Consider the following 22,306-nt stretch of genomic DNA (forward strand, 5'->3'; position numbering starts at 1 on the left):
CATCATTCTACTCTGTCTCCATGAGTTCAATTGTTTTTCTTTTTAGATGCCACAAATAAATGAGGACATGTGATGTTTATCTTTCTGTTCCTGGCTTATTTTGCTTAACATAATGACCTCTAGTTCTATCCATGTTTTTGCAAATGACAGGATCTCATTCTTCTTCATGGCTGCATGGTACTCCATTGTTTATGGATACCAGGTTTTCTTTATCCATTCATCTGTTCATGGACACTTAGGTTGCTTTTGAATCTTGGCTATTGTGAACAGTGTTGCAACAAACATGGGAGTGTGGAAGTCTCTTCAATATACTGATTACTTTTCCTTTGGGTATATACCCAGCAGTGGGCTTGTCAACTAAGTCTAATTTTTAAAAAAGATACCAATGATATTGACTTTAAAATAATGGATATCTTTCTTTACACAATAGGGTTGCTAACTGCTTGCTTTCAAGCTGCTTTTTTATGCACTAATTTTAAAAAGACAGCAATAATTACGTGAAATTTTGATTTTTCTGTATTTTTTCCTAAAGCAATATACACCTGGATGAAATAGATATCCACATGATTTAGAAAGTAAATTATTAGACTGTCTTACACTAGTGATCCGTTCTAGATTCACTCCTAAAATGTAATGTCCTACTGATAAAAGGTGTATGGCTAAAACTTTTATCTGCATAAAATGGTTTATAATTATCTACATAAAGATTGATTTTCTAAAAGTTCCTTCCTCATCAAGATTACAAAATGCAAAAAACATCTATGTTTTTCTACATTTTTCAACAGTTGAAAATGTTGAGCTGTCATAATCAGTTAAGTCTTACAGGAGATACTCCAAAATGCATCCATTCCTATTACAATTAATGCTATTAAACAATAGGGAGGTGGTGAGGAGAAGGGTATAGAAAACCAGCACATGACTGACAAAAGTAAAAACTAGTAACTTCTTACATCTTTCTTTTTCTCTTATATATTAGTTATTTAATTTCAAGAGCATAATAAGTTAAAATCAGAGACCTCATGAAAAGATCTTCCCCTGAAAAATATGCTTTTGATTTTATAGACTTTATAAGCCTTTAAATATCCTGAACTTTTAGTACATTGTCTGTTTTCTAACCGTTTTATTCAAAGCTATTAGTGAAGCAAATAAACAGCACATGCTTTGATCTCATTAAATTACAACTTACAGTTCCTGGAGTCATAAATATTGCGCTCTTTTTCCCTTCACCCCTCCCTTTCTGGTATGGGGTAGTCTGTTTAATATCACTATCTCCTTGAGTGCTCTGACATTTACTCAGACAAATAGCAGAGGTTATGAATGCTGCTCATAGATAGTATCAGGAATTCTTCATGATTGCCATAACGGTGAACTCAGCATTCAGAATGGTAATACCTAGTTTTTATCTAACCACTAAGTTTGGTCTGTTTAACTTTGCTCCACAAAAAAAAAAAAAGGAATTCCATCTTATCACAAACCAATAACGACTGTTCTGGACAAAATCATAGAACAGTTTAAGAAAAATTGAAATTATCTTTGGGAGAATTAATGATTAGAAGTTTTAAATGAGTGATATAGCCAATGTTACAAAATTTGATTCTCTTCTGAAAAAGTTAAAAAAAAAATCTTTTCCCAAGTTAAAAATCAAAGCTACATAAGACATACAAAATATAAAATGAGTGTACTTAGAATGCAATATTTAAAAAATGGCTCTGAATATATACTTTTAAATTCTCACCCTTTCAGTTACATGAACTTTGAAGTCTCAAATATAATTAAATTTTCTCACTTTACCCTTCTATGACAGTCTGTCTTCCAAGAACAACTTTGCAGCATGAACACTGACACTAATGTTTTCTAGAGTGACAGAGATCACCACTACACGACATGTTAGTACATTTAGGTAGCCCTAGCCTAGTCCCCAAGACTTGAGAGAAAGAGGCAAGTGTTCTTATGAAAAACACCGTTCTTCTCACGCATAGACATTCCTCACCTTCTTACATAAATCCGCTAAGGATATCTCTCCATGAATCTACATGAGCCTCATCACCATCTATAGGTCAGAGTCTTAAACTGTGCATTAGAAACATAAAAGTCAGGGCCAACATGATGGCTTACACCTGTAATCCCAGCACTTTGGGAGGCTGAGGCAGGTGGATCACTTGAGATCACGAGTTCGAGACCAGCCTGGCCAACATGGTGAAACCCCATCTCTACTAAAAATACAAAAACTAACTAGGCATGGTGGTACATGCCTGTAGTCCCAGATACTTGGGTGGGTGAGGCAGGAGAATGGCTTGAACCCAGGAGGTGGAGGTTGCAGTGAGCCAAGATTGCACCATTGCACTCCAGCCTGGGAGACAGAGTGAGACTCCATCTTAAAAAACAAAGAAAAAGAAAAAGAAATCTAATAGTCTATTATGTTACAATGAAGCATCTGTTTTCATTTAATGCAAAAAAAATCAGTACAAAAATTTATGAGGCATAATATTTTCATAAGAATGCAGAAATAACTGTATAAAAGCATATGAATATTTTAATCACCAAATTGTTAATTACTAAAGTCATTGTTAAAAATATTAAAACATAAATGAACCACAGAGACATAAAAAGGTGTTTATTCACAACTACTGATTTAATATTTAGTTATTTATATGTGAAGTTTCTATTGATAGAAATGAATGACCCTTTTATTAATTCTGACTTGGGATTCCAAACAGATTTTTAAAATTATAGCTTTTTCTCTTTTTATTAAAAAAGAGCCATCTCTAATTTTCAAGGATATAACTAAAAAGAAATGTTTTCTACATATTAATTGTACTCTTGAGTAGTTTGCTAAATAGACATAAGACTTTTAAGGGTCAGAAACATGATTATCACCATCCATTCTAATGTTCTGTACTGAAATCCACCTATGCTTTTACCTTCTGATCGCTCAAGTATAAGAATAAAGTTCAAGGAATATATGACCAATTTATTGGCAGTTATAACAGTGAAGATATACATATCACAGTCAATAGTATTATAAATATTAACAGTCTTTGAACTCTGGCTTAGCATTTAGAAGGTACTGCTATCCAAAATATACAAAGAACTCTGAAAACTCAACAATAAGAAAACAGGTAACCCAATTAAAAAATGGGCCCAAGGCCTGAAGAGACACTTTAACAAAAAATATACACTGATGACAAGTAAGTGTATGAAAATATGTTCAACATCATATGTCATTCAGGAATTACAAGTCAAAACAAGTTACCACTACACACCCATCAGAATGACCAACGTCCAAAACACTGACAACACCAAATGCTAGTGAGGATATGATTATGAAGGATACCCATATATTTTTGTATATCAATATATTAAATAACTACAAATTAAGTTGTGCATGTGTGAGGACAGGGAGTATACAGCAACTCTGCACTTTCCACTCAGTTTTGCTGTGAACCTAAAACTGCTCTAAAAATAGTTTATTAATTAAAATAAAAATCAGTGAAAGTCTATGTATATATAAAGGTATAAATGCTTAGAGGTTTTGTATTTTTTTCCTTTTAAAAATAGGATCCTTTTAGAGTCAAGATGACAACATTGACCCAGATTAGTAGAAATTATTTTTTCCTCAAAATTAATGGTGTATCTGAATAATAACATTCCTATTCATTTATCCCTTGAGTCCAAAATATACTACTAAAAAACACAGGTGAGGTTTAGAGTGCAGTCTTTGACGGTAAAACAACTTTCTCTTTACTGAATCAACTAGCCTATACAAAACAGAATTCATAACTTTGGTCTCGCTAATGTTATACCCTCAACAAGTATATGTCAGAATCCCAGCAGAAACAGATGGCATACAATAAGTTAGGACAACCTGAAGATGGGTTTATTTGCAAAGGTGCAGGCAGGATATAAAGGAACCACAAGGGATGGCGCAAGTTCCATTGACTAGCCACACTGTAGGTGCCACCACCTCTAGACCAAGAAGGACAAGAAGAGAGATTACTGGAACCCCAATAAAAGAGAGTATCATGTAGATAAGGCCAATTTGAGAGAAGAAGTGATCTGTTGAGGGACATGGCCCGCCTGAAGTTACCTCAGAGGGAAGGAACAGGGGGAATAAATACCCTGATTCACTCTTTCCTTCCTCCCATCTCCTGCCTAGGCTCTCCACTGGCCCAGTTCAACAGGCAGTCAGAAGATATGGTAGCCCATTGATGTAACCCGTATACATATGCCCTCAAAAGGTAAATATAGATCTAGAGGGACAAACAGAAGTTTTTTTACATACCAATATATTAAAGAACTACAAATTAAGTGCATTTTAAATGGTACTCAGTAAATATCGTTTTAAAATACTTATGGAGTGCCAGTAAGCATAGGTACTTAATTCTCTCAGAAGTCGGGAGGTGGTCCTAAAATGACTCAAAGTGGTATTGAGAGAGGGTCTGGAAGGGAGTGGGGAAGGAGAACAGATGTCATTCTCTATAAAAAGAACAAAGCCTTACCTACTTCTTCTTCTCATACCAACTCTCTGTGTCATTTGGAATATTTTTAGATGCAAATCATGGAAAACTGAATTGGCCCTAACCAACCTGACTTAAATAATGGGGACTTACTGACTCACATAATTTAAATGTCTAGAGGTAGGACAAGACGCAGGGTTGGTTGGTCCAGTTACTCAATAATGTCATCAAAGAACAGGTTTCTTTATGTCATGCCAGTCTGGCATCCACACTGTCAGGTTCCTAATTTTTGGCTTTTCTCATGGTTGTATGCTGACTGCCAGCCACAGTAGACATTATGCTCTTCCTGGTTTATAACCAGAAGCTAGCTAAAGTCATTTATCCATTTCTCAACCAATGACTACGGCCAGAGGAAAGAAACATGTTAGTGATCTTCTACCAATTTAGTGCTCAGCTCTAAAGCTGAAGACATCAAAATGAAAATCTAGATAAGGTTAGGAGGAAGGCAAGGGGATTCTGATGCTCAGTAAGCAACAATAAATGTTCAGTTCACACCTTCATTCATTATGCTCCAGCCATATCAGACTTTTTTAGTTCCTCAAATATACCAAACTCTTTTCTGTCTCAAGGCTTCTGCACATGCTATTCTGCTTGCCTGAAACATTACTCCCTTCCCTCCTCCACCCTTTTACCCCCAATCTAATGAAGTCACCTGTGATGTCATCACACCTTTTACTTTTTCTTCAGCTCATTTATAACAGTTTTACATTATTTAGTCTGCGTAAGTATTTGTTTTATGTCTAACTCCACCACTAGACTCTAAACTGCATAAAAGTAGAAACATGTTTTATTTTCTTCATAGCTATATCCTTAGTGCCACATAGCACCCAGTATATAAAAGTCACTCAATAAATACTGAATGAATGGTGCTAATAAGGATGACATACAATTAACCCTTATAAGCTAGTCTTGTCACCATAAAAATGCATGCTACTGGTCACAAGTCAAAGAAATAATATTTTGAATGGATTGCAACAAATTCACTAATTACCTTTACTGGACTCTTAACTCAAAATTAATGTATTTGTATTGAAAACATTTTATTTATTCTTCTACCCAAAAATCTATGCAATTGCCCTCTAGTAATAACCCATACGATTATTTTAGATTATAATTTTTACTTAGTAGTGTGAAACTCTATCAGTCATACCTTCTTTAAACTGCATATTTCAGCTTCTTGTTTTTTATTTAAAGCTGAAAGTCTTTTGTTTGATTGTATTGCTTCCCGTACTGCAAAATGAAAGACACTTAAGAAAGCATTATGTTCAATGTATATTTTAAAGAAAGTATCATTAAGATAAACAGGGAAAACAGTAACAATGCAATATATGTTATTTAATTCAGATAGCAGTCATTAACTGCCATTTACTACTGAGTATTATTATAGAAATTCAATGTATCCATAGGAAATAGGTTAATTCAAACATTCTCTACTGAAAATGTATATTTAAATAAGATAGCACATACCGTTTTGTTCTAACTTTTCATGATTCTCTTTTACCAAACCAAATTGACCTGTTATTGTGGCATAGTATTTCTCAATTTCACTCAGTTGCTTATGATGGTCTTCTTTAGCCAGAAGATGTAACTGGACCTTTTGTTCCTATTTTGAAGAGTAATTTAAAATGTTACACATATAACACATATATTACACATATAACACACACACAACCCAAATATGTAAAAATATGTAAAAATATATTATAGTAAACAACTGTTATTAATATGCGATAAATGAACATCATTTAATAGTACTCTGAGTAAACTGTAAAGAGGAAATATTAATTAGGAGATATTTCTAAATCTATGTAAAACTAAAGAGAACATATTTTTCCTGTAGTAAAATAGTCACTTCAGGTTGTTTACCTTGTTTGCAATTTTTCAAAATCTTTTTATAAAAAATGTTAACCAGCCTAACACTAAGAAAATCGAGGAGAAAATTGGACTGAGAAAATGTGGCACATATACAACATGGAACATTATGCAGCAATCAAAAATTATGAATTCGTGTCCTTTGTAGGGACATGGATGAATCTGGAGAACATCATTCTCAGCAAACTGACACAAGAACAGAAAATAAAATACCGCATATTCTCACTCATAGGCGGGTGATGAAAAATGAGAACACATGGACACAGGGAAGGGAGTACTACACACTGGGGTCTATTGGGGGGAACAGGGGAGGGACAGCGGTGGGGGGGAGCTTGGGAGGGATAGCCTGGGGAGAAATGCCCAATGTGGGTGAAGGGGAGGAAGGCAGCAAAACACACTGCCATGTGTGTACCTATGCAACTATCTTGCATGTTCTGCACATGTACCCCAAAACCTAAAATGCAATTTAAAAAAAAATACTTTTGGTACTTTAGAAAATATTTTTTCTTTCAATTGTTTGAATAATCAGGACCTAGCTAGATCATTGTTTTGATTCTTTGCCCTTTCAATTTGCTAGCATAATTTCAATGTGCATTATAAAAATTCAAGTAATTTTTCTGAGATTGATTTTAATTAATATAGCACCTCTCACTGCATTAAGAAATTAAATGATGAGGCAGGAAGAATGCTTGAGGCCAGGAGTTTGAGACCAGCCTAGGCAACATAGCAAGACCCCATCTCTACAAAAATAAAAAAGTTAGCTTGGCATGGTAGCATATGCCTGTAGTCCTGGCTACTTGGGAGGTTCCGGTGGGATGATTGCTTAAGGCCAGGAGTTGGAGGCTGCAGTGAGCTATGTTGGCCCACTGAACTCCAGCCCAGGTAACAAAGCAAGACCCCATCTCTAAAAAAGAAAGAAAAATGAAATGGCAAGGATAATATCTCTCAGTGACAAGAAGGCAACATAGGATAGTAAGATAGTAGATAGTCTACTTAAATTGGAGACATAGTTGCTAAAAATTAAGACTCTACTTATATAATATTATATGAGCCTCCACTGCTTTCAGCTAAAGGAACTAGTCTTACCATACTTAGGAATATGACTTTTAACTCTTAAAAATAAATATTATGCTAATAGAATCAATAACACTTGTTTAAAGTTTTTATCTTCACTTGACATTAGCAGGATCATTAATTGGTTTCACAACTTTCATTCACATTTTTTCCCACAACTGCTTCACCTTCTGTGATGAGCAGTTCTAAACAAAGAACAGTATAGGCCATTAACTGGCACTCAATAATTGTCTTCTGAATGAACTGTTGTTGTCTTATAGAGTTCTAATAGACAAATCAAAAATTTGATTTTGCCTAACCAGTATCCATTTCCCTTACCTAATAGCACCACAATTTACTTTGTTGAAATATTTGTTCTTCATTACAACACGGACTAAACTTCATTACAACATGGAATAAACATTACAACAGGACTAAAATTCGGGGATCCTATTCTTCCCTAATTAAGAGAAGGGTGTGTTATTCAAAACAAACCAATTGGTTTCTACCTTCTTGGAATTTGAATCTTGGGCAAGAAGACTACATAAAACTAAAGTTCAGTAGCGATCCTATCTAAACTGGTAAGACCTCTGTTGTGGGTACCTACATCCTGCCTCACTAACACTGGAATTACTCTGGGTCCTTGTTCATTTTCAAATAATTCTTTATTCTCTGATTCATTGTCAATGCCTCTCCTAAATTTTCTTTTACATAAGTTAACCAAAGCCATTTCTTATTACTTAAAACCAAAGTACAGGCTTGGTGCAGTGGCCCACGCCTGTAATCCAAGCACTTTGGGAGGCCAAGGCAGGTGAATCATTAAGTCAGGAGTTCGTGACCAGCCTGACCAACATGATGTAACCCCATCTCTACTAAAAACAGAAAAATTTGCTAGGTGTGGTAGCGTGCACCTATAATCCCAGCTACTCAGAAGGCTGAAGCAGGAGAATTGCTTGAACCTGGGAGGTGGAAGTCACAGTGAACTGAGATGGTGCCACTGCACTCCAGCCCAGGTGACAAAGCGAGACTCTGTCGCCTCAAAAAACAAACAACAAGAAAAAAAAAGTCAACGTGAGACTCTGTCATCTCAAAAAACAAACAACAAAACAAAACAAAGTATAGGCCTGGAGCAGTGGCTCACGCCTGTAATCCCAACACTTTCGGAGGCCAAGGTGGGTGGATCACTTGAGGTCAGGAGTTTGAGATCAGTCTGGCCAACATGGTGAAACCCCGACTCTATTAAGAACACAAAAATTAGCCAGGTGTGGTGGCAGGCACCTGTAATCTCAGTTAATTGGGAGGCTGAGGCAGGAGAATTGCTTGAACTCGGGAGGTGGAGGTTGCAGTGAGCCGATACTACGTCACAGCACTCCTGCCTGGGCAATAGAGTGAGACTCCATTAGAGAGGGGAAGTGGAAGGGAAGGGAAGAAGGAAGGAAGAAAAAAGCTAGTCTGCCTATGTTTAAATCTTGTTTCTGCAACTTAGTATGACCTTAGGTAAATTAACTACCATATTTTTAGAATGACATTTATAATAGTATTTCACTCATAGGGTTGCTGTAAGGATAAAATGAATATACATAAAGCACTAAAAAACAGAGCCCATTATATAAAAATCACAATAAAATGCTTTATTATTCCTTAACTGATAAAAGGATCAATAGTTTAAATTAACTTTTATTTAGAATAAGCATGGCCTTTTAAAAATATTCATGAAGGGCTGGGCACAGTGGCTCACGCCTGTAACCCCAGCACTTTGGGAGGCCAAGGTAGGCAGATCACAAGGTTAAGAGTTTGTGACCAACCTGGCCAACATAGTTGAACCCCATCTCTGCTAAAAATACAAAAATTAACCAAATGTGGTAGTGCATGCTTGTAATTCCAGCTACTGGGGAGGCTGAAGCAGGAAAATCACTCGAATCCAGGAGGCAGAGGTTGCTGCAAGCCGCGATCATGCCACTGTGCTCTAGCCTGGGCGACAGAACAAGACTCTGTCACACACACATACAAAATACACACACACACACCCATACACACAAGAAGAACACACATTAAAAGCTGTACCTAACTATATTATCTGGGCAGGTCTGATGGTAGTCTGAACTTTTTCAAAGCTATTTTTTAATGATTTTAAACATGATAATATTATTGGTAATTATTATATTAGTTGAAAGTTTCTCATGTACATCATTAGGCCTTTCACTGCTTATTTGATTTAATTGTGCAGCAGTTATAACTGCAAACAAGTTGATAAATGTACTTAGTTCTAGAGAGCTTATGTCTACCTGGGTAGTTACTATTATCAGCAATGGTGAACAATAAAGAACCATACGCCTTTCTTCTAAAATACTCCTTAATTTCTGAGTGAGAGAATTATATTAGCTCTCAACAGATGTGTAGAAACCGAACACAATGTCACTGAAAACTGGGTTAATGGCATTTTTTCAATTCAAGAAAGTTTTACTTTTTAATTCAAATCAATATTTATGTAGCCTTCATTAGATTACTGTCTACTACATAATACGTGATCCCACAAAAGCTTTTTTAACCTTTCAGATAAAAAGTGATGAATACAATAGGTAGTCAGTGCCTACAAAGGTTAACAGTTCTGCTAACTAAAAATGTAGCAAAGATCAAAGAGATTTCATGCATAGAACTTTATATACCTTAGAGTAATTTCTAATATACTCTATTCCAATATCCTTTGAGGTCAAAATTGAATTCAATGAAAATTGCAGTTTCATTGCATTTGTCTGCATGATATAATTCTGATTTTCAAACACATTGGCCTATTCAATGGCCATGATATATACCATTAAGACTTCTAAATCACATGGACACATAGCTAATTAGCCCACATATGCCTATATGAACCTAGTTTACTACCCTGATTTAGTTTTGAAAATTAGATGAAGTTTGCCACTAATTTCATGACTATCAACAAATAGTTTAAATTCTTTGAAAAGCAACAAAAAGTAATTGGTAATAACACCATAGAGATGTTAAGAATATTTTAAAGAATACGATTTTTACTATTATTAAAACTTTAATGAATTATAAAGCTATTTTATTGAGATGATTAAGAAATAGTTAAGTACATATTGTTTGGTTCTTTTTATCTACATGAATTGACTCCAATTATTTTTCTTTTACAGTTTTACTATCAAATGCAAAGACTTAGTCTACAAAAAAATAATGTCAGCATTCACTGTTTTCTAAACACATGTAGCACCTCATTTAAAACTAATCTATGAAAGTGAAGATTAGAGGAAAAATAGCACATCCATAATTATATTTATGTGTATAGTCTAAAAGCTTACTTTAAAGCCTTGAGGCATTTTAAATGGGAATAATGTAAACATATTTACACACAACATTTTAGAAATATATTTACCTATTAAAGGCACAGCTTCACATTTCCTCCTTTTTCTATTTACTTAAGGAGACTGATTTGAAAACCCAGACTGATTTGAAAACTGATTTGAAAGACATAAAATTACTTTTCCTTAAAATGATCAAGCTTGTTGAGAGTAAATTTTAGAGGAAGAGATAACAATCAAAAAATAAATTTAACACATTCACTTCCAGTTTTGCAACTAATCTTCTAATTTCTTCAGTATGAACCCAAACCAAATCAATGGAGTTATAAAACTCAATTTGCAAAGTTTTCTAACTCCATAAGAAAGGTGAGAGTATCTCAAGATACTCTTACCATTTTAGTTGCAAATATAAGGCATACATTACTTTAAAACCTAAAGTCATGCTACTAATATATGTAGACAGATCTACATAATATTTATAATCATGCAGTTACTTCCAGATAAGTCTTCAGTTTAAAAATATTCTACTCTGAAAGAAAGTATGCGGTTATTCCTAATCATATCAAAACCTTCAATACTGAAATGGGTTTAATTTCATAAAGAAAAAATCTTTCTTATAAGTATTTTATTTGGAGGAAAATGATACACAGAAGAGAAATACAATGTGACAATGGTTTGATAAATTTACTTTCTTCATTAAACTGTATTAGCTACTCAGTTATACAACACAGACACCTATAAATTCAATTAACACCCAACATGGTCACATATATAGTAAACTGAACACAACAGGAACAATTTGTATCAATGACCAGATTACAAAGATGGTAAATGTAATTTTCTAAGGTTTCTAACCCGTTTTTATTGCATTCTTTTATTGGTAATGACTGATTTCTTTCAAAGGGGGGATACTTTTAGGGATGGAACAATCATTTGATTGGTGATTATGTTAATTTACCTCAGAACATATCACCACCTCTAAAAATCAGCTTACTGAATCACAGAAGACAGAAACTTATTAGTAGTTAAGGACTCACCTATAGGAGCTCATAAACTTTAAATTTTCTTTTTTTTCCTTTTTTGAGACAGAGTCTTGCTCTATGGCCAGGCTGGAGTGCAGTGGCATGATTCCGGCTCACTGCAACTTCTGTTTTCCAGTTTTAGGCAATTCTCCTGCCTCAGCCTCTCGAGTAGCTGGGACTACAGGCACGCACCACCACGCCCGGCTAATTTTTTTGTACTTTTAGTAGAAACGGGGTTTCACCATGTTGGCCAGGATGGTCTTGATTTCTTGACCTTGTGATCCGCCTGCCTCGGCCTCCCAAAGTGCTGGATTACAGGGTGAGCCACTGCACCCGGCCTAAATTTTCTTAATACTATTTTTCAAGTTACTTATTTTCGGACTCTAACTTTATCTATTGCTACCCAAAGTCCTGTCTTCACACTAGTGGCTATCCTATTTCCTGTCTTGCCCATAGAGCTTGGAATAAAATAAGATTAACTGAATTACTGAATACAGTACAGTACTTTGAACAAAGAACAAGTCAGCCAGGCACGGTGGCTCACGGCCTGTAATCCTAGCACTTTGGGAGGCTGAGGCAGATGGATCACAAGGTCAGGAGATCAAGATCATCCTGGCCAACATGGTGAAACCCCATCTCTACTAAAATACAAAAAATTAGTTGGACATGGTAGTGCACACCTGTAGTCCCAGCTACTGGGGAGGCTGAGGCAGGGGAATCGCTTGAACCTAGGAGTCAGAGATTGCAATGAGCCAAGATCCCACCACTGCATTGCAGCCTGACTACAGAGTGAGATTCCCCCTCAAAAAAAGAACAAGTCATCTAAATTATATAATAATAATGTAACAAGAATCATGTAAAATTAATACATGTAAGAACACTTAGAAAAAGGAATATTTCCAACTTTTAAATCCAAAATATAAATGTTCTGCAAGAATAAATATAAATTATTAAATATATGTAGCAATATATAAAATTTTTTAAATTAAAAGTGATGCAATGCTTTGAACTGTCAGAAAAAAATTATGACTATAACGTAAATATCATTTTAGTTGGTATAAATGTTGTAATTCACAATAACAAAAAGCTTACAAGTTACTAAAAACTAAAATAAGTATATATATGTCACCATGTTTTTTTAAAGATTCTAAGTATCTGATGAAATTTTAAAGTGGAATACAAAAACACATTTTATGTTGCCTTTGATAACTTGTAGCCTTATCTCCCAGGTCAAAGGGCACATTATTCAATTTCACTATATTTTGTGTAAAACCACTGTAGCGTTAAAGATGACTTTCAGTACAAATGTCATGGTACTTAAAGCTAAACCAGAATCTAGTTTTTCAGCTTCTTAATTAAAATCATGGTTTAAAATAGTCTGACAATATTATTTTTATTCTTTCCAGTTGAACAGCAACAGAATTTTCACATCTTTTATTCAATCAAGCTTAGCAATCTCTCTATGGTTCTTTTATTTTCTAACACACCAAATAATTTCAAGAAGCAAAATACTTTACGTTTTTGTATGTAATGTCAGAAGGAGTGACAGTTCATTTCTTACTTCTCATATATATAATATATATGCCTTACTCAACAATTAATTTTACCTGCTTTATAGTCTGCTCCAAAGAATGAAGACTGAATAGCATAACCCCACCCAAAAAGCCCGTTGACAGTTTAAGAGAATATGGAGAATTTTGCTCAACCAAAAACACAGAAAAAAAAATCCTTCTGAATAAAATAGAAAATATAAAGGAAATAAACAAAAGGAAATAAAAAGGAAAAATATCAAAGTAAATATTCCATAAAATGTTATGCTGTAAAAAACAAAAACATTAGTTTTTTAATAGACTATAAAAGAGGAATGCACAGCAAATAAATACTTGTTGAACAATATAGGATCAATACCATATCCCAAGTGTAAACTGATATTATATCCCAAATACTACTTTGTATATTTCAATTTTTCAGGCTATAATTAATAATTACATGTTTGCACAAATATCTAGAAAAGATACCATTAAAATAAGAGATTTTAGAGTTTTATTGTTTGTTTTTACTATAAAACCCTAACAATAATTTGGGAACTGTGTAAAATTTATTTTAAATATACAGGTTGAACATCCCTAATCAGAAATGCTGAGACCAGAAGCATCTCATATTTGGGATATTTTTGGATTTTAGAATATTTGCATTATACCTACCGGCTGAGCATCTCAAATGCAAAAATCTAAAGTCCAAAATACTCCAATGACCATTTTCTTTGAGCGTCATGTTGTCGCTCAAAAAGTTTCCAATTTTGAGGCATTTCAAATTTTGAGTTTTCAGATTTGGGATGCTCAACTATATAAATACTATGTAATCTCAAAATTCATAAAATAATTCATTTACATAGCATGTGAAATTGCAAATATCACCTTTAATATTACTGGGGACAATAATATCCAGTTTCAACTACTAATTTTTTCACTATAAATGTCACATTTATTCATAAAAATACTAATCCCCCTAAGTACTAATCCAGATGGGGAAAAAATAAGTTTTGTAATTTCCTTACCATTTCACTCACTTTCTTCTGTAAAGAGTATTTAGAAACCTTGAAAAAAATAAGGGGGAAAATTTCATTAAAATACTTTAATTATCTACAACAAATACCTCTAACATCAAAATTACATGCTATAACATGTGGCATTTATCTTCTATATACGATTATTGATTTATTCAACACATATTTATCACACCTACTATATACTAGATACTTTCCTAGACTCCTGGAGTATAGCAGTGAACAAAACAAAGTCTCTGCCCTTAAGAAACTTACTTTCTAGTGGGGGTGGTGATAGACCAACAAATATAAGTAAAATGCATGCATGTTAGAGAGTGATAACCACTAAGACAAAAATAAACCAAGAGAGATAGAAAGAGCAATCTAGGAGAGTTTGTTGTTTCATATTGCTCTTTATTGAGGAAAAGTTTTTAAAAAACAAGCATAACAACTGTTTTAAATAAACAAATAATCTCACAATCCACAGACAATAGTCATTAACACATTGGTACTACCAGTTTTTGCTTGTTTATTTTTAAGACAGGGTCACACTGTTTACTCAGGCTGGAGTGCACTGGCATGATCACAGCTCACTACACTCTCAACCTCCTAAGCTCTAGCAATCCTCCTGCTGCCTCAGCCTCCTAAGTAGCTGGGGTCTATAGGAGCATGCCACCACACCTGGCTAATTTTTAACATTTTTGGTAGAAACAGGGCCCAACTATGTTACCCAAGCTGACCTTGAACTCCTGGGCTCAAGAGACCCTCTAGCCTTGCCCTCCCAAAGTGCTGAGATTACAGGTGTAAGCCACCATGCCTCACTCTGTCAGGTTTTTTTTGTTTTGTTTTGTTTTTAAATTTTTTATTGCATTTTAGGTTTTGGGGTACATGTGCAGAACATGCAAGACAGTTGCATAGGTACACACATGGCAGTGTGTTTTGCTTCCTTTCTCCACTTCACCCACATTTGGCATTTCACCCCAGGCTATCCCTTCCCACCTCCCCCTCCCACTGGCTCTCCCCTTTTCCCCCCAATAGACCCCAGTGTTTAGTACTCCCCTCCCTGTGTCCATGTGTTCTCATTTTTCATCACCCGCCTATGAGTGAGAATATGTGGTGTTTCATTTTCTGTTCTTGTGTCAGTTTGCTGAGAATGATGCTCTCCAGATTCATCCATGTCCCTACAAACGACACAAATTCATCATTTCCGATTGCTGCATAATATTCCATGGTGTATATGTGCCACATTTCCCAATCCAGTCTATCATCAATGGGCATTTGGGTTGATTCCAGGTCTTTGCTATTGTAAACAGTGCTGCAATGAACATTCGTGTGCATGTGTCCTTATAGTAGAACGATTTATAGTCCTTTGGATATATAGCCAGTAATGGGATTGCTGGGTCAAATGGAATTTCTATTTCTAAGGCCTTGAGGAATCGCCACACTGTCTTCCACAATGGTTGAACTAATTTACACTCCCACCAACAGTGTAAAAGTGTTCCTTTTTCTCCACATCCTCTCCAGCATCTGTTGTCTCCAGATTTTTTAATGATCGCCATTCTAACTGGCGTGAGATGGTATCTCAATGTGGTTTTGATTTGCATCTCTCTGATGACCAGTGACGATGAGCATTTTTTCATATGATTGTTGGCCTCATATATGTCTTCCTTCGTAAAGTGTCTGTTCATATCCTTTGCCCAATTTTGAATGGGCTTGTTTTTTTCCTGTAAATCTGTTTGAGTTCTCTGTAAATTCTGGCTATCAGCCCTTTGTCAGATGGGTAAACTGCTAAAATTTTTTCCCATTCTGTTGGTTGCCAATTCACTCTAGTGACTGTTTCTTTTGCCATGCAGAAGCTGTGGAGTTTGATTAGGTCCCATTTGTCTATTTTGGCTTTTGTTGCCAATGCTTTTGGTGTTTTGGTCATGAAGTCCTTGCCTACTCCCATGTCCTGGATGGTTTTGCCTAGATTTCCTTCTAGGGTTTTTATGGTGCCAGGTCTTATGTTTAAGTCTTTAATCCATCTGGAGTTAATTTTAGTGTAAGGTGTCAGGAAGGGTCCAGTTTCTGCTTTCTGCACATGGCTAGCCAGTTTTCCCAACACCATTTGTTAAACAGGGAATCCTTTCCCCATTGCTTGTTTTTGTCAGGTTTATCAAAGATTGTATGGTTGTAGATATGTTCTGTTGCCTCCGATGCCTCTGTTTTGTTCCATTGGTCTATATCTCTGTTTTGGTACCAGTACCATGCTGATTTGATTACTATAGCCTTGTAGTATAGTTTGAAATCCGGTAGTGTGATGCCCCCGCTGTGTTCTTTTTGCTTAGAATTGACTTGGCTATGTGGGCTCTCTTTTGGTTCCATATGAAGTTCATGGTGGTTTTTTCCAGTTCTGTGAAGAAAGTCAATGGTAGCTTGATGGGGATTAGCGTTGATTCTGTAAATTACTTTGGGCAGTATAGCCATTTTCACGATATTAATTCTTCCTAACCATGAACATGGAATGTTTCTCCATCTGTTTGGGTCCTGATTTCGCTGAGCAGTGGTTTGTAGTTTTCCTTGAAGAGGTCCCTTACGTTCCTTGTGAGTTGTATTCCTAGGTATTTTATTTTTTTGTAGCAATTGTGAATGGCAGTTCGTTCTTGATTTGGCTTTCTTTAAGTTTGTTATTGGTGTAGAGGAATGTTTGTGATTTTTGCACATTGATTTTATATCCTGAGACTTTGCTGAAGTTGCTTATCAGTTTCAGGAGTTTTTGGGCTGAGGCGATGGGGTCTTCTAGGTATACTATCATGTCGTCTGCAAATAGAGACAATTTGGCTTCCACCTTTCCTATTTGAATACCCTTTATTTCTTTTTCTTGCCTGATTGCTCTGGCTAGAACTTCCAGTACTATATTGAATAGGAGTGGTGAAAGAGGACATCCTTGTCTAGTGCCAGATTTCAAAGGGAATGCTTCCAGTTTTTGCCCATTCAGTATGATATTGGCTGTTGGTTTGTCGTAAATAGCTTTTATTACTTTGAGATACGTTCCATCGATACCGAGTTTATTGAGGGTTTTTAGCATAAAGGGCTGTTGAATTTTGTCAAATGCCTTCTCTGCGTCAATTGAGATAATCATGTGGTTTTTGTTTTTGGTTCTGTTTATGTGGTGAATTACGTTGATAGACTTGCATATGTTGAACCAGCCTTGCATCCCTGGGATGAATCCTACTTGATCATGATGAATAAGGTTTTTGATTTGCTGTTGCAATCAGCTTGCCAATATTTTATTGAAGATTTTTGCATCTATGTTCATCATGGATATTGGCCTGAAGTTTTCTTTTCTTGTTGGGTCTCTGCCAGGTTTTGGTATCAGGATGATATTGGGCTCATAAAATGATTTGGGAAGGATTCCCTCTTTTTGGATACCTTTTTATTCCCTCTTAATTGGAATAGTTTCAGAAGAAATGGTACCAGCTCCTCTTTGTATGTCTGGTAGAATTTGGCTGTGAACCTGTCTGGACCTGGGCTTTTTTTGTGTGGTAGGCTCTTAATTGCTGCCTCGACTGTCAGTTTTTTAAAAACATGCATTTATACTTTAAAAGAGAGTCAGTGGAAAGTGATAACAAATGTCTGTTTTGTAACCTGCTTTATGTAATATATAATAAATACCTTTCTGTGACTAACGTACAATATAACTTTTTAATAGCCACACAGTATTCCATTTTTTAACTTTACCATAGTTTACCTAATCACTCATGTTTATAGGTTTACTGAGTTGAGTTTTTTACTATTATGAAATATTCTGAAAGAAACATGCTTGTATCTAGACTTTTGTAGTTATTCTTTTTATTAGGATAAGTTCCAAGAAACAGAATATCTAAGATTTGTTCATTTTTATAGGCTTTTAAAGACTGTTATATAAGCCAGCACAGTGGCTCATGTCTGTAATTCCAGCACTTTAGGAGGCTGAGCTGGGTGGATTGCGTGAGCCCAGAAGTTCAAAACCAACTGGGACAACATGGTAAAAGTCTAAAAACAAACAAAACTTAGCTGAGCATGATGGTGTGTGCCTGTAATCCCAGCTACTTGGGAGGCTGAGGCCAGGATAATTGCTTGAGCCTGGGAGGCGGAGCTTGCAGTGAACTGAGACTGTGCCACTGCACTCCAGACTGAGCAAAAGAGTGAGACTCTGTCAAAAAAAAAAAATTTTGTTACATAGTCCTCCAGGGTAGTTGACCAAGTTAAGCACCAACCAGCCATGTATGAGTGCTCATTTTCTTAAATCCTACTGTTTTTTAAATTTTAAGCAAAAGTACAACAGCTACTACACATTTCCTATGAAATAAATTTTTTAGCCTATTGCCATGAATTAGCTGATTATTTTATTTTAATGAATGGGTTCTATATGATCCATTTCTTCCATAAATATTGAATGCATTGATATAGATGTTGTGGGTACAATGCTGGACCAAAAAAAAAAAAAAAAAACATACCACCCAGCTTAAATTCTAGGCAAAACAATAAGCAATGTAAGTTAAAATATATGGTATATTAGATATTGATAGGTGTTAAAGAAAAATAATAAATTGGGAAAGAGGATTACATAGGACAATCAGGAAACTCCTTTCTGAGATAGCAAATTCTGAGTAAAGACTTGGACAGAAGTAGGAAAGAATATTTCAGCAAATGTAGGATAAGGCCTAGTGTGTTCAAAGAACAGCAACGAAGTCCATGTGGCTGAAAGGGAGGAAGCAAGGAGAACAGCAGAGTTCAAAGAGGCGCAAGGGAAGGCAAGGGGACTCAAATCATTATAGACCTTGATATGTGTGATAGGGATTTGGCTTTTACAACTAATGATGTGGAAAGCCACTACAGAGTTCTGAGGACAAATAGGACAAAGCCTGACTTAGCTTTTTTTTTTTTTTTTTTTTTTTTTTTGACGGAGTCTTGCTCTGACACCCAGGCTGGAGTGCAGTGGTATGATCTTGGCTAACTGCAACCTCTGCCTCCTGGGTTCAAGTGATTCTCCTGCCTAAGCCTCCTGAGTAGCAGGGACTACAGACGCATGCCACCATATCTGGCTAATTTTTTGTATTTTTAGTAGAGATAGGTTTTCACTGTGTTAGCCATGATGGTCTCAATCTCCTGACCTCAGCCTCCCAAAGTGCTGGAATTAGAGGTGTGTACTGTGCCCCGCCCTGACTTAGCTTTTTAAAGACTCATTCTATTGCATTAACATTAGAAGGGAACAGAGGTTGTGGCAAGAAAACCACTTAATAAACTATTGCAATAATCCAGATGAAAGAGGATGATGAAAGAGGACTAGGGTGTTAGTAGTGGATGAAGTAAGAAGTGGTTGGATGCTTGATACACTCTGAGGGGAGAGCCAAAAATAAAAAAGTAACTGGAAAAAGAGAGTTGTCATTAACAAGGGCAGAAAAGATTAAATAAGCCAGTTTTCAGGAGGTGGGACTTTAGAAACTTAGTTTTAAACATGTTGAGTTTGCGGTGTCTTTTAGATATTCAATCAGAGAGAGAGACAGCAAATAGTTAATGTAGGATGGATTTGGGGTTAGGAGATAAACATTTAGAAGTCATCTGTATGTAGATCCCATTTTAAAGACACAACCTTGGATGAGATCAGAGTTTTTTGTTTTTTGTTTTTTGAGACAGAGTCTCGCTTTGTTGCCCAGGCTGGAATGCAGTGGCACAGTTTTGGCTCACTGCAACCTCTGCCTCCCGGATTCAAACAATTCTCCTGCCTCAGCCTCCTGAGTAGCTAAGATTACAGGCACATGCCACCACACCCAGATAATTTTGTACTTTTAGTAGAGACAAAGTTTCACCATGTTGATCAGGCTAGTCTTGAACTCCTGACTTCATGATGTGTCCACCTTGGCCCCACAAAGTGGTAAGATTACAAGCCTGAGCCACCGTGCCCAGCCAATCAGAGTACTTTTTAAGGCATTCAGCATAAAAGCCAAGGGAAACAGTTGAGGTCATCTAGAAAAATAAAAGGAAAAAATAAAAAAACAAAATTCAGAAGACAATATATTACTCTAATCCTGAATTTATTATCTGCTACCATTAACCAAAGACAAAACTATATCTAGAGCAAATTTACCAAATTATTTCAGGCCACCATTCTTTACACACATTATCACCTCTGCATTTTACTATTTCTCAATTACAGTCTACAGCTATATTTTATCAATACCTCTAGAGCACTGCCCAACTAATAAACTCCCACATAGCTGCATTTCTGACACATAGATGAATTTGAAAATAATATAATTGGATTGACATGCAGTATTTTTATAGATGCTATATTTAATATGTTTAATTATTTAAAAAGGCATACTTTTAATATCAGAACAAAACTATACTGATGCTAATGTATTAACTATAGAAGGCAATTTCAAAATAAAATACAAATGTTTTCCTATCATAGATATCCTTCACTTTATGAAAAATTATAAGCAAAGTTAACTGAAAAGCACACTACTTTAAAGAAAATCTTATTTTCCCATTTATTAAATTTATGTTAGTTGGGAATAAAGTCCCCCAAATACTATGTTTAAAACATTTAACCCCTTCCTCTTCTTAAACAGTTCAGCCTTAAGTCATCTATGTTAGGTAGAATAAGGAAGGGGTCTGTGGAGAAGTGGTAAGGGGGCTGTGTCTAGAGCACTCCAGAACAGAATAACAGGCCTGAATATAGAGAAGAGGATTTCCCCATGTAAGGGAGGGCCGTCTACTGTGGGGAGTCAGAAACTAAGTAAGGTGAGGAGGGTAACACTGCAAAAGGGCAACTCAGCTGAAGGTGTCAGAATCCAAGGAGGAAAAGGAAGACATCCACATAAAGGAAGAGGGGGCAGTGGAATGGTGGACTGGTTACATAACAGGGTGTTTTATAAAATAAGTCAATGTCTTAGGGATAATGAAAGTCAGATTTCTCACTGAAAGAGAATAAAAGTATAAATACAGAAAGCAAATAAACTAAAACAATCTTTGTGGTTTGGGGTTGTAATTTGCAGTAGTGTAAACTAATGGTTTTCAAAATACATAGATACAAAAATATAACTGCAAGTATATGTGTATATGCATGTATGTATGTAAATATAAACATATATTCCTTAGCTCTGTCCACTGAGGGGATCTGAGAATAATGACACTCCAACAGTAATAACTGTAATAGCACTCAGGTCTTGGTTTCTGTATGCCGTTTTCTACTAACAGGAACCAGGGCAACATGGAGAAATGGTTTATTCTAGGGCAAGATCAGGTAAAGTATGAGGTGATCCTGGTACCTTTTAGTTTATCTGAAAGCAGAAAAATGCTAAAAGAATGATGAAGCCATGTCAAAAATACTCAGCAGCCATCTTGAATAGACTCCCACTGGCCAAACCAATAATAATTTGATAAAAATAAATGGTAGTCAAATATTTTAATCTATTGTACAAAACAGGAAACTATGAGTCTATATTGATATAAATAAATATATTAAAACTTTGGTGAGAAATGTATTTATGTAGTTTCAAAATGTCTCTCCATAAAATACTGTGATTACAAAGGAGAAAAGAGTAACTTTACAGTGAAGAAACTTGTCAGATATTACCTTAGTCAAATTATCAGAGTGAACATCACCAACAATAACACAAGTTGAAACTATTAACTATCTGATAGGATTCAATAAGAATAATATGGCATTACTTCTGCAATATTCATGCCAGATATACATAAACTTAATCTAACCATGAGGAAACATTGTATAAACAGAAACTGAGGAACATTCTACAGAATACTGGTCTGTGATCTTCAAGAGTGTCAAAGTTATAAAAAGCAACCAAAGACTAGGAAAGAGGTTAAAGGGCTATGACAACTAAATACAAACATGGGATTCCAAAGTGGATCCTTTTGCTATAAAGTACTTTATTGGGACAGCTGGATGAACTGAGTCCTGAACATTACCGTTATGTACCAATGTTAACT

The 22,306-nt window shown here is 35.5% G+C and overlaps 1 protein-coding gene across 11 annotated transcripts in view; it reads right to left on the reverse strand.

Moving 5' to 3' along the window:
• Window positions 1–22,306, reverse strand: part of CCDC73 (coiled-coil domain containing 73) — a 196,477-nt gene that overhangs the window by 95,839 nt on the left and 78,332 nt on the right. For 10 of the 11 annotated variants that reach the window (XM_035262301.3, XM_054240729.2, XM_017977993.5 and 7 more), the window contains 3 exons: window positions 14,342–14,380; window positions 5,985–6,120; window positions 5,668–5,747 (listed from right to left, as the gene is read on the reverse strand). In XM_035262301.3, the coding sequence (XP_035118192.1) occupies window positions 5,668–5,747; window positions 5,985–6,120; window positions 14,342–14,380 (255 nt within the window). Of the gene's footprint in view, window positions 1–5,667; window positions 5,748–5,984; window positions 6,121–14,341; window positions 14,381–20,160; window positions 20,274–22,306 lie in introns of those variants that run through there. The other variant, XM_054240734.2, reaches the window with a different exon arrangement.

This window comes from Callithrix jacchus, chromosome 10, assembly GCF_049354715.1.
Source record: "Callithrix jacchus isolate 240 chromosome 10, calJac240_pri, whole genome shotgun sequence".
In the NCBI taxonomy this organism is placed as follows: Eukaryota; Metazoa; Chordata; class Mammalia; order Primates; family Cebidae; genus Callithrix; species Callithrix jacchus.